This window comes from Bos mutus, chromosome 19, assembly GCF_027580195.1.
Source record: "Bos mutus isolate GX-2022 chromosome 19, NWIPB_WYAK_1.1, whole genome shotgun sequence".
Classification (NCBI taxonomy): domain Eukaryota; kingdom Metazoa; phylum Chordata; class Mammalia; order Artiodactyla; family Bovidae; genus Bos; species Bos mutus.
This window is the reverse complement of record NC_091635.1, coordinates 50,925,931-50,938,627: the sequence shown is the minus strand read 5'-3', so window position 1 is coordinate 50,938,627 and position 12,697 is coordinate 50,925,931. Positions and strand designations below refer to the sequence as shown.

The following is a 12,697-nucleotide window of genomic DNA, read 5'->3' as shown; positions in this document are numbered from 1 at the left end:
GACATCTTATGTGAGATGGGGCTCAGAATTTGAGAAACAGATGTTTTTACTTTGAGAATCTCAAGGTCAGTTACTTTATAATAAATAAAGTTTAATTTTATAAATTGTGGACCAATAAAACCTAAATTCTGTTTCCAAAGAAAATACTGATAAGGGAGAGATGTGTTTAGTTCTAGGTAGTTTTTAAGATATGTTATAAATCTTAATTTTTTTTCCTATTACAAAGTTATTTACCTCAACTCTTTTCCTCTGTACTCATACTCTTTAATTTTTTCTTTTTCATTTTCTTTTTTTCTTTTTCTTATGTTTTTGCTATGCCATGTGGCTTGTGTGATCTTAGTTCACCAAATAGGCGTTGAACCTGGGCCCTTGATAGTGAAAGCATGAAATCCTTACCACGGACCTCCAGGGAATTCCTTTATCTAATCTTTAATTTTAACTAATATTTTCCTGTATCTTTTTCTTAATGGCTGTAACGAAATAAGTGACCTAGGTAGCATTCCTGGTTCACATCTTTGGCTTGTCTTTAACTCCAGATGTCTCCAAATATTTATATAGAAATAAATTAGTAAGAGTTATATTGCATGTCTGGAATAGTAATGTGACTGACTAATTGTGGTTAAATTGGTACAAATTCATCCAGTCCTGCATGTTCTTCTACCATATGTTAATGGCTATTAAGAGACATAGTCTGTAAGCTCAACAAATAATTGCAAGCATAGTAAGGGATCCAATTCATTACCTGAAATTAAGAGAGCTCATCATTTTTCTTTCTTTCTTTTCAAGGTATCTGAGTCCAGTGGAGAATTTTTTTTTAAATCATCTGAGCTATTTGAGAGCCCAGTCTACTTGGAGGAAGCTGCAGATGTACTTTGTATTTTACAAGCAGGTACTGTATGAATGCTAAGACATATTTCAGATGCTGTTAAACGATAACTGTGTAACTTCTTAACCTGGAATGTTGTGTTATTTGAAAGTTCACCTAATTAAGAATATACCTTAAAAGTTTAGGTCAAAAGGACTAATAGTAGCACAATGATTAAATAAATTATATTATTTCCATAGTAGGGTGTACTCTGCTGCCATTAAAATGGTGTATATTTGAAGAACTTTAATCATTTTGGAAAATGTTCACAATATATGTTAAATGAAAAAAGCAGGTGGCAAAAGGGTAAGTAGAATAAAATCCTAGTTTTGTTAAAAGTACAGTGATACTCATAGGGGAATTAAAATCAGATCTTGCAAATTACTAACTTTGAGTGATGGGATTAGAGCTGACTTTATTTTTATTCTTTGTGCTTTTTGTATTTTCTGGGTTCTTTATAACAAGTGTGCATGATCAGAATGAAAAGATAGAAGACACAGAAATGCAGAGAAACTTTTCATCAAAGTAACTTTTTTGACCAACACTGTCCACCACAGCGGCGATGACAGTGTTCTGTGTTCCATACGGTAGCCACTAGCCACGTGTAGTTTTGGAGTACTTGAAATGTGGCAAGTGTGACTGAGGAGCAGAACTATTTTTAGCTTAATTTAAATAATCACATGTGGCTAGTGGCTGCCCTACTGGACAAGTCAGCTCGAGACTGTGAAAAGAAAGTACCTTGATTTATTTGCTTTTAAATATCATTGGTGAAATGTCAAAGGTGTTTGATGTATAATACAATGAAATATCACTCCTTAGTAATAACACTGATTTTGTTTTCTTATAGAGCTCCCTTCCCTGCTTCCTATAGTTGATGTAGCTGAAGCCTTGCTCCATGTTAGAAATGGTGCCTGGTTCTTGTGTCTGTTGGTGGCCAATGTTCCTGATAGTTTTAATGAAGGTAAATGCAATTTTAAAGTGGAATATTGGGAACTTCCCTGGTGGTCCAGTGGTTAAGACTCCATGCTTCCAGTGGAGAGGGTGTGGGTTTGATCCCTGGTCAGGGAACCACGATCTTGCTATGCAGCGTGGCCAAAAACAAAAGAAAATAAAAATAAAACAATAGCAATAACAAAAAGGGATATTGAAGAGATTTGCTTGGGCATGTGTGGGACCTATTTTTTGAGCTAAGAAGAAACATTTATAAGGTTTTATCTGAGATTTTATTTTTTGAAAATTTATTAGTGAATGCTGTAGAAATGGGCTTTCCAGGTGGCTCAGTGGTAAAGAATCTGCCTGCCAGTGCAGGAGATGCAGGTTCAATCCCTGGGTTGGGAAGATCCCCTGGCGAATGAAATGGCAACCCACTCCAGTATTCTTGCCTGGAAAATCCCATGGACAGAGGAGCCTGGCAGTACACGGGGTTGCAAAGAGTCGGACACAACTTAGTCACTAAACAATAAACAATTATAGAAATACTGAATTTAGAGAATTCAAAATTGTTTGGAAATTACAAATGTAAATACAATGAGTATGCAGCGTTTTGTTTGTTTTTTTTTTTTTTTGCATTTGTCACAAGTGCTATAATAGGGAAGTAAAAAATACTAAAGACATAGAAGCTATAATTTCTGTGTTCATTGAACAAAGGGGAGAGGATATTTATCTGTGAAATAGCCAGAGGGCAACATGAGATATATGGATCAGAAATACCAGCAATCAGACTTCTGTATTTTAGCCTTATTGCTGTCAGCTTGCAGAAAAGTATAGGGTAGAAATTGGGAAAAATCAACTAAAATTTTCACCTGTGTTTCGAACTGCTAGTAGCTGAAGATTGTGGTTTGGGTCTGAGTGATATAAAAATTACATTTATTGAGCAAGATGTTTTGCAAATTGAGAGTCAAGGAGAAAAAAGCGCTAGATCTGGGGTTCATAATTTCTGGCTTTGTGACTCACTCTTTGTGTGATCTCCATCGAGGTACTTAACTTCTTACTTGTAAAATGGAAGTATTAATATTATTTTCTTTTTGTTTCTAAGAGATTTACTGACTATTCCATGAAGGTTTAGGTTGACATTTTCTGTTAGCTCTTTAAAGATGTTATTCTCTTGGCTGTGGTCATTTTTATCTCTGTTCCTCTGTATATTTCTTTTTTCTCTCTGGCTACTTTTATTCATTTTTTTATCCTTTCTGGCTACTTTTAAGATTTTTTCTTCATCACTGGTTTTCAGAGATTGGATTATGATAAATTGTGTTATGATTTAGTGTTTCTCCTGCTTGGGTTTCACCGATTTTCTAGGTTTATAGTTTTCATCAAATTTGGAAAAATTTCTTCAAATACATGTTTGTCTTTCATTCTTTTTCTCTTTCTGAGACTCTAATTACAAGTATGTAGAACTACCTGATGTTCCATGGATCACTTCATTTTTTGAGGCTCTTCTCACTCTGCTGGATTTCAACCAGTTTCTATTGCTATGCTTTCAAGTTTCCTGATCCTTTTCTTCTGTAATATCTAATCTGTGTAAATGAATGATTGTCAAGGCTGAAAACATTGATTCTGACATCTTACTTAAAAAGCTTAAAGTAACAGAGGCTACTAAATGTTCAGTTTGTAGGGGCCTGATCAAAAATGGAGAACGACAAGACGAAGAGAGTCTTGGAGGAAGGCGGAGGACGGATGCTTTACGCTTCTTATGTAAAATGAATCCTTCTCAGGCCTTGAAGGTCCGAGGCATGGTGGTAAGAGATCTTACTATTTTTATGAGACCAAAGCCTTTATATTAGGACCAGGAACTTTTTTTTTTTTTCAGGACCTTTTTTTTGAATCTTGCAGAGATTTGGAATTATATACCGGATATATTACCTTCTTTAGATTTTTGTGCTTTGTGCTATGTCTTCCCCTAAACTTTAGATGCTTCAGATTCTGGATAATCCTGGCCCGTCTCCTCATGATACTGAGTTCAATTTGTTTTCTTTGCTTTGTTAGGTGGAAGAATGTCACTTGCCAGGTCTCGGAGTGGCTTTGACATTGGATCATACTAAAAATGAAGCTAGTGAAGATGGAGTGAGTGACTTGGTTTGTTTTGTTAGTGGTTTGCTTCTTGGAACAAATGCGAAAGTCCGGACCTGGTTTGGAACTTTTATCCGAAATGGACAGCAGGTGAGGGAGAAATATGTGTTTAGGCCAAAGATCAAGCTATGTTAGTAGTTAGTAAAGGAGGAAGAAACACTTTTAGAACGATGTCATTAGGGCAGTGGCTCTCAGACTTCTTAAGTCTTAGGACTTCCTGAGATTTTACAATAAATCATTGAGGACACAAAGCGCTTTTGTGTTGGCCGTTATCTGTTGATATTTACCATACTAGAAAGGAAAACTGAAATTTTTGAAATATTTATTTAATTTATTTAAAAATAATCCTAATCTTATTAAATGTGACTTTTTTTTTAATAGAAAATTAATTTTTTTGCAAAAGAAAAATTTACCAAGAAGAGTGATATCATTGTACTTTGTTGCAAATCTCTTTAACGTCTGGCTTAATAGAAGCCTTCAGAAAAGCTGCACTATATACTTGTGGAAAAATGAGTAAAAAAGGTCTGTAATGTTGAGATATTCTGACTTTTTTGACCCCCTGGAAGTATTGGTCATCTCCAGGTTTCTGGGTCAGACACATGAGAACTGCTATATTAGATCATCACCATAAGTTGTTATTGTAGACTATGGTTCATATATATATACACACATATGTAAATTATTGTGGTAAAATATATATGACATAAAACTTACCATTTGAATCTTGGTCTGAGTGCACAGTTCAGTGGCATTAATTACATTTACTGTATTCTGCAGCCAGCACCACTGTTCATTTTCAGAACTCTTTCATCATCTGATAGAAACTCTCTACCAATTAAGCAATACCTTCCCATTCCCCCTTCCTCCCAGTGTTGGGTAATCTCTCTTCTACTTTCTGTGTCTATGACTTTGCCCATTCTAGGTACCTCTTGAATGTGGAATCATACAATATTTCTCATTTTGCGTTTGGCTTCTTTTTACTTGGCACAATGTTTTCAGGGTTCATGCATGTTATGGCAAGTGTCAGAATTTCCTTCCTTTCTAAGCCTAATATTTTATTGTGTGTATCGACTACATGTATCCCTTTATTGATGAATATATATTATATTTTACAAGAGTTTTTGACTTGCAAAATATTGTACCTTTTCAAAAACATCTCATGATAACTGTGAATAGAGTTCTGTCCCTACACAGGAACTAATGCAGAAAGGTTTTTAACTTGTTGAGGTCTGTGAACTTCACAGTAGCAGATATACTGCTTAGATCCTTCTACAGTCTGTTTTTTTATGCCATTAACTCACTATACTTTTCTTTATCCAAGTTCTTCTTTATTTATAATCCATTTGAAAACTAATTTTAAGTTTTGCCAGAGGTTGACATTTTTTGTGTACCTTGTGTATTTCAGGCACTGTGCTAAGCTCTTGGTATAAGCCTCTTGTTTGTAATTGTTCTTTGTGTCTAACATTGTTATTAAAACAAATTTTACCATATTTTACTCTGAAACTCTAAAAATAACAACTTTTCCCGAGCCCTTTGTGGTTTAGAAATGCTTTCATATTTATCATCTTTGTTAGTTCATTCATCTAACAGATATTGAGTGCTTGCTGTATGTCAGGCATAAGTCAGGCCCTCCTGAGTATGAGATGACTAGATGTTGTCCCTGCCTGAAGAGCTGTGGGGGTGACAGGCTTGTAAACTCCTAATTCCAGCAGTCCTGGGAATTAAATATTATTAATAAAATATTAGTTTCCTTCTCATTTAAGGAAGTTGGGGCTGAGACAGGTTAACTTATGTATCTAAACATACATAGTTAATAGCAGGGCTGTTGTTTAAATCCAAGCCCTTCTGTCGATTTAAATCCAAGCCCAAAATCTGAGCACTTTGTACTTAAGACTCCACTAGTCTTTATGTGTTTGAAAGCATCATTTACATGATATTTTACATTTCAAATCATCATTTATTTAGTGTTTTCTGTACAACCTGTCCAAATTAGGGTGAATAGTATTAGTGTTAGTTGATCAGTTGTGTCTGACTTTTTGTAACCCGGTGGACTGTAGCCTGCCAGGCCTCTGTTCAAGGGTTTCCCAGGCAAGAATACTGGAGTGGGTAGCCATTCCCTTCTCCACAGTATCTTCCCGACCCAAGGATTGAATCTGGGTCTCCTGCATTGCAGGAAGATTCTTTATTGTCTGAACCACCAGGGAAGCCAAGGGTGAGTAGATTATTTGTCAAATGAACCAGTGAGTTTGCTCAATGGATTAAAATGATACTCTGAAGTTATGACAGCCTCCTTAAATGGATCAGGGCTTCCCTGATTAGCTCAGTTGGTAAAGAATCCATCTGCAATGCAAGAGACACTGGTTCAATTCATGGGTTGGGAATATCTGCTGGAGAAGGGATAGGCTACCCACTCCAGGATTCTTGGGCTTCCCTTGTGGCTCAGCTGGTAAAGAATCCGCCTGCAGTGCGGGAGACCTGGGTTCGGTCCCTGGGTTGGGAATATCCCCTGGAGACGGGAAAAGCTACCCAGTCCAATATTCTGGGCTGGAGAATTCCATGGGCTGTATAGTCTATGGGGTTGCAAAGAATCGGACACGACTGAGTGACTTTCACTTTCAAATGGATCATTTACAGGTGTCTAACTGGAGAGTTTTGTTTGAACTTCCTTTTGACTTAGTAAGTTCTCCTTGCTTTCTTCCTTTTGTGGTCCATATTTCCTCCAGAGAAAAAGAGAGACCAGTAGTTCTGTCCTTTGGCAAATGAGAAGGCAGCTTCTTCTGGAGTTGATGGGCATTCTCCCCACAGTAAGAAGTACCCGCATTGCGGAAGAAGCTGATGTGGAGCTGGAGCCCAATGTATCTGTGTATTCGGGGCTGAAAGAAGAGCATGTTGTGAAAGCCAGTGCACTCTTACGTCTGTACTGTGCTTTGATGGGGATCGCTGGACTCAAGTATTCAATAATTTGATCTTTTACCTTTTTGTCATTTTACTTTCTTGTTTCTAATCCCAAGAAAGTGAGCCATAGGCCCTTTATTCAGAGGATTTGGGTTTTCTGTTGGGCTCAGGTAGTAAGTTGACCTATGTCAAGAAGAAAGTCCCAAGGCAGAACTTTCCTAGTTGGGATGTATGCATCTATTTTAGTCTGATCGTAAATAGAATTATATAAATATGGGAGGAGCCAGAGCAGTTTAAGAAACCTATGAACTTACTCGCAGCTTGACATGACTGTGTGAATGATTGAGAGGGATCCTTTATGTAACCCATACAGCTAGCCGAAGTAAATCTGCCCTGTTTCCTTTTACAACTGAGATCATAGATTGTTCAAAGTTGATCTGTAATTACTAAGCACAAGATTTCTTAGACACAGTACTATATCTTTTTGATTAATGTCCTCAACTGTTATACATATAGTCCTCACTTTTCATGACCCCAATACATATGAGTTTCAGTTAACATACTTTAATCAAATAACACTGCTCCCTCAACAAGTAATGTATCAGTTATGTGAGTCATTTACCAAATTCTTATTTATTATCATTAACCAAAGTACTAAGTTTACTGAAAACTTTCAAGCCACATGTCACTATGTGGAAGCACGTTGTGATTAGTGACCAATCATAGGATTTCTTTTAAAATCTTTTGGCAACTGGTCCATAAACAACTATCACTCAGTTCATGAACAGACAGCAAAGTTGGGTCGTAGTTCTGCCTCCTCGTCTCTCAGTGAATAAACCTATGTGATATTTTGCAAAATTGAATAATTGAAAGAGGGAATTGGCCAATAAAAATGAAAGTGTAGCAAAGAAAGAGAAGTGACATTTGAACCAAACCTAAATAGAAGAAATAGTTGACTGAGAATGTTGACATTTGAGAGACCCTAGGTATGATAGCCAGATGAATTTCGTGAAGGTGAACTGGAGGGAAGTCACTGGGACCAAAAGGATGAAGACCTCCAGAAGACTGATGGTGGCAAAAATCTTTGCATTATAGGAACTCAAATATTTCATGACTGAGAGTACACAGGATGAAATGTTGACAGCTGATCCAAACTTCGAAGGGAAGGGTATGATAAGTCATCAAGGCCTAGAGAAGATGCTCACTCTATAAGTTATACAACGAGAAAATGGCAAGGGCTGTTTAAACTGCTCTTGATAAATCTTATAAAGACAACACTTGAATTCCTGATGTTTCTAATATATTCAATTATAGAATGCTATATAAATATTAGTTTAACTGTTTTAAAAAGTTTCCTTAGGCATTATAACCAACAGAGTTTGTAATGTCTTGACAGAAATTTTAGAGGTAATGGAACGGTTGTAATTTTCCCCACTGATTACTAAGATCATGATGCAGTTTCAGCTTGCATGGTTATTTTTGTGGTCGCACACTACCATGCAAAGTGAGGACTACCTGTATTTGTGTCTGAGGAAGAGCACTGGTTGCAAACTCAACAGCTTTGCTTTTGACATCTTAAGATATTAAAGATTTTGTAAATAGTGAGGTATCATTCCAAAGCTTAGGATTTATATCTGAAAGGTTGAACTGTTGAGAAGTCCCCTCTTCTTCCTTCTCTCCACTGAAAAAACTAAAACCTAATAGTGTATTCCTTTTTTAGACCAACTGAGGAAGAAGCTGAGCAATTACTGCAGTTGATGACAAGCCGTCCTCCTGCGACACCGGCTGGGGTTCGCTTTGTTTCACTCTCCTTTTGCATGCTACTGGCCTTTTCTACACTTGTCAGGTACCCAGCTGTATACTTGTTCTATTTTCCCAAGGTCTGCTTTTGTTTATTTATTAAAACAATATATAGAATTAATTAACTTACTGCAAAAGTGATCTAGGTGTGGACATTGGCATTATCATTTAATAGAAGGGTGTCAATAGCATCTCCTGTATGCCAGTTCTTTCGTTTGTCTTTGTCAAAGTTTCATATACATATATTTAAGGGATTCAAAGGAGCTCTTCAAGGTTTGAGACAAATGGTCGTCCTGATCCCTTTTGCCCTGTTTTTCGCTTCCCTAGAGGCAGCTTCTTTCAGTTCTTGTAGGTGATTCTTCTGGTTTTGACTCCCACATCTTTATTACTATGTCTGTATTTGCCATGTCCTGATTTTTTTGTTTTAGGAGTATTTGTTGACGTCCCACTATGAGAATGAGAAATCAGTTCTCCTTCTCTCTGTCCTCAACCTTCTCTGTATCTTTTGTATCTCTCCATTCTCCCTGTACATAAGTTATTATTATTTTGCTTTGATCAGTACTTTATTGTTTAAGTTACACTCTTGGGAGCTCAGCCAAGCGATAGATGATTACTTTTCTTTAGCAAAACTTGTTTTTCCATTAAGAATTGTCCTGTTTGCTTTTGTTCTTTGTTTTTCATTTGCTTGGTGTTTTATGTACTTAGATTAATGCAGTTTCAAACTCTCTGCCAATCTAACCCTCCTCTCAAGATGTTCGGGCTCATTAGTTATTCTTTTGGTTTCATTTTCTTGAGGCAGTCCGTCCTAAAGCTTTTTGACCCCCTTGCATCTGAACTGGTTGCCTCTGCACCAGATACACAGCTCTCATCCTGGAATTGCGTTTCACTATTATTCTGGGGACTCGCTTTAACTCTTCTTTGTTGGGTCTCCTATTTCCTGCATCTTATGTCTCCATCTTTTTTCATTTGCTTCCTCATTTTGCTTCTTTAGAGTTGGGTATGTAGGAGGTAAATTATTTAGATTAATTAGATTAATTACATTATTTAGATTATTAAATTATTTAGGCTATTTCTGAAAATGTCTTTATTCTACTTTAACACTTGGTCGATAGTTTGATGAGGTATAGAGTTCTAAGTTGGAAATAATTTCCTTTGAGAATTTTGAAAGTCTTGCTGTATTGTCTTCTAACTTCCAGTGTTACCGTTGAGGAATCTGGTAACATTCTGATTCCTGGTCCTTTTTTGTGGCTTGTTTTTTTAAAATATGGGAGCATGAAGGATTAACTTTTTGTTTCTAGGGTTTTGAAATTTTTTGGTGATATGCTGTTGTATGGGTCTGTTTTTGTCCTTTCTCCTAGGTATTTAGTTAACCTTTTCAACCTGGGAACTCAGATTGCTCAGTTCTAGGAAATTTCTGTGAACGGATTTGTCTTTCACATTGGTTTCTGTGAAACCTCCTCTTGTTTTGATATTGGGCTTCCTGTAGTGATCATCGTATTTTCTTATTCTTTTTTACTTTCCTTATCTTTGTTTTGTTCTGCTTTTTAAAAAACAGCATTATTGAGACACAGTTTCAGTTCAGTTCAGTCGCTCAGTCGTGTCCGACTCTTTGCAACCCCTTGAGCGCCAGGCCTCCCTGTCCAATACCAACTCCTGGAGCCCACCCAAACTCATGTCCATTGAGTCGGTGATGCCATCCAACCATCTCATCCTCTGTCATCTCCTTCTCCTGCCCTCAGTTTTTCCCAGCATCAGGGGTCTTTTCAAATGAGTCAGCTCTTCGCATCAGGTGGCCAAAGTATTGGAGTTTCAGCTTCAACATCAGACCTTCCAATGAATACCCAGGACTGATCTCCTTTAGGAGACAGTTTGCTACTGCTGCTAAGTCACTATAGTCGTGTCCGACTCTGTGCAACCCCATAGACGGAAGCCCACCAGGCTCCCCCGTCCCTGGGGTTCTCTAGGCAAGAACACGGGAGTGGGTTGCCATTTCCTTCTCCAATGCATGAAAGTGAAAAGTGAAAGGGAAGTCGCTCAGTCGTGTCCGACTCTCAGCGACCCCATGGACTGCAGCCTACCAGGCTCCTCTGTCCATGGGATTTTCCAGGCAAGAGTATTGGAGTACATACCATAAAATTCACCCAGTTTAAAGTGTACAATTTAATAGTTTTTAATATATTTACAAGGTTGTACAGCCATTACCACAATCTAATTTTAGAACGTTTCAATCACTTCACAAAGATACTGCTCATGTTACCTTTTAGGATTTTTTTCTCAACCTTCTATTTAATTTTTAACTTCTAAGAGCTCATTTTTATTCTTCTTATTTCTTCTTTATAGTGTCTGATGCTTCATGGTGGCATGGTTTCTCTGATGTTACCCATAATGATCAGAGGGGTCTTATTTGTACTGTTTCTTTTCTCTAAGTTTCTTTTTTTCTGCCTTTTTTTTTTTGGTGTCTATTTTTCTCAGAGGTTTAGTAATGCTTGATTGTTCATATTTAAGATTAGGAGACTAAAAAGCAAATTAGAATTTCTGAACGCATAGATGAGAAAGCTCTTGGGCTTTTCAGAGTCTTGGAGAAGACTGTTTTTTTGCCTGAGAGCGAAGGCCTGAGAAGAAATCCATAAGTGAAGTTAAAAAGTGAGGGTTAAGGGCTGGGAGATCTCAGCCTGCATTATAGCTGTTCACTTAATTCTTCTACTTTCCAAAAGGCGCTGCAGAAAGCTCTGGTTGTCCGTCAGTTTTCCCTTTTCCAGAGAATCAATCTTGTTTCTTCTCTGCTGGGGGACGGCAGAGTGGAGGGTTGGTCTGGAGGTCCAACTAGACTATCCAGACTGTCTATATTTGGTCTCTGTCTTCATTCTCACTCCCAAAACCGCCTGGAGGTGCCAGTTCCTGAGCCCTTTGGGGATTCTGTGGTGTAAGTGGTAGATTGGTTTTCCTTCCTGCCAGTTTAGTATTCTGCTTTCTTGGTCTGCTAAGTCAGTTACTCCTCCTCCTCCTTATTGGCTCCAGCTTTCCAATATTTTGTGGTATTGTCCTTCATTATCATCCTGAGCATTTATGTGTTTTAAGCAAATCCCTTTAATGTAATTTGAGTGGTGTGTTTTAGGAATGTGTGAAACTAAAGTACATGAAATGAAGTGTTTTCTCTTTACCTGAAGTAATTTCTTGTTTTAAAAAGTTTATTTTTGGGACTCCCCTGGTGGTCCAGTGGCTAAGACTCTGTGCTCCCAATGCAGGGGGCCCAGGTTTGATCCCTGGTCAGGGAACTAGGTCCCACATGCCACAACTAAGATCCTCTGTGGCCAAATAAATAAATAAAATTTTTTTAAAAAGTTTGTTTTACTGAAGTATAGTCAGTTTATTGTGTTGTGTTAGTTGCTGGTATACAGCAGAGTGATTCAGTTATACACTTATATATTACCTAAAGTTATATACTTATATATATAAAGTTATACACTTTATATACTTTATATATAAAGTTATATACACTTATATATTACCTAAGTTATACACTTTATATATAAAGTTATACACTTATATATTACCTAAAATATAAATATTTACTTTATATTTTATAGGTAGGAGAGCTAAAGTACAAGAAATTTAAATGTCTTGTTCAAGGTCACACTAACAGTAATTGGCAGACAAGAGATTCCAACTCAGGTCTGGCAGACTCTAAAGGCTGTAATCTTTCTATTACATAACATTGTCTTGTATAAGTGGAGTAATATATGTATGGTTGAGCATGACCTTTCTAATTTTCTTAGTTTTGTGTATCAGGCTTTGAGGTTGGTTTTTATTTTTCCTGTTTATACTGCAGTGAAGTAGAAGAGGATCAATGGAAATTACTATTACAGATCAAAATTGACGTGTACATTTCAACCTATACCTAGGAATTTGCTTGAAACAAGTCAGTGTTCATGTATTTCTATAACTGTTCTTCATATATGGTTAGCCCCTGGCTGTCTCTTTTTACTTTTTCGAATAATGATCACTTATTTCCCTCTAATATTGAGTTCTGCTCAAAATGCCTCTACAAACTAAATTTCATTTCCCAGGTAA

General features: G+C 37.0%; 1 protein-coding gene across 4 annotated transcripts in view; it reads left to right on the top strand.

The window, feature by feature from the left end:
* INTS2 (integrator complex subunit 2) overlaps positions 1 to 12,697 on the top strand; it is a 57,211-nt gene that overhangs the window by 3,961 nt on the left and 40,553 nt on the right. For all 4 annotated transcript variants that reach the window (XM_070390557.1, XM_070390558.1, XM_070390560.1 and 1 more), the window contains exons 4-9: positions 787 to 889; positions 1,713 to 1,826; positions 3,470 to 3,600; positions 3,848 to 4,021; positions 6,655 to 6,881; positions 8,547 to 8,672. In XM_070390557.1, the coding sequence (XP_070246658.1) occupies positions 787 to 889; positions 1,713 to 1,826; positions 3,470 to 3,600; positions 3,848 to 4,021; positions 6,655 to 6,881; positions 8,547 to 8,672 (875 nt within the window). The remainder of the gene's footprint in view (positions 1 to 786; positions 890 to 1,712; positions 1,827 to 3,469; positions 3,601 to 3,847; positions 4,022 to 6,654; positions 6,882 to 8,546; positions 8,673 to 12,697) is intronic.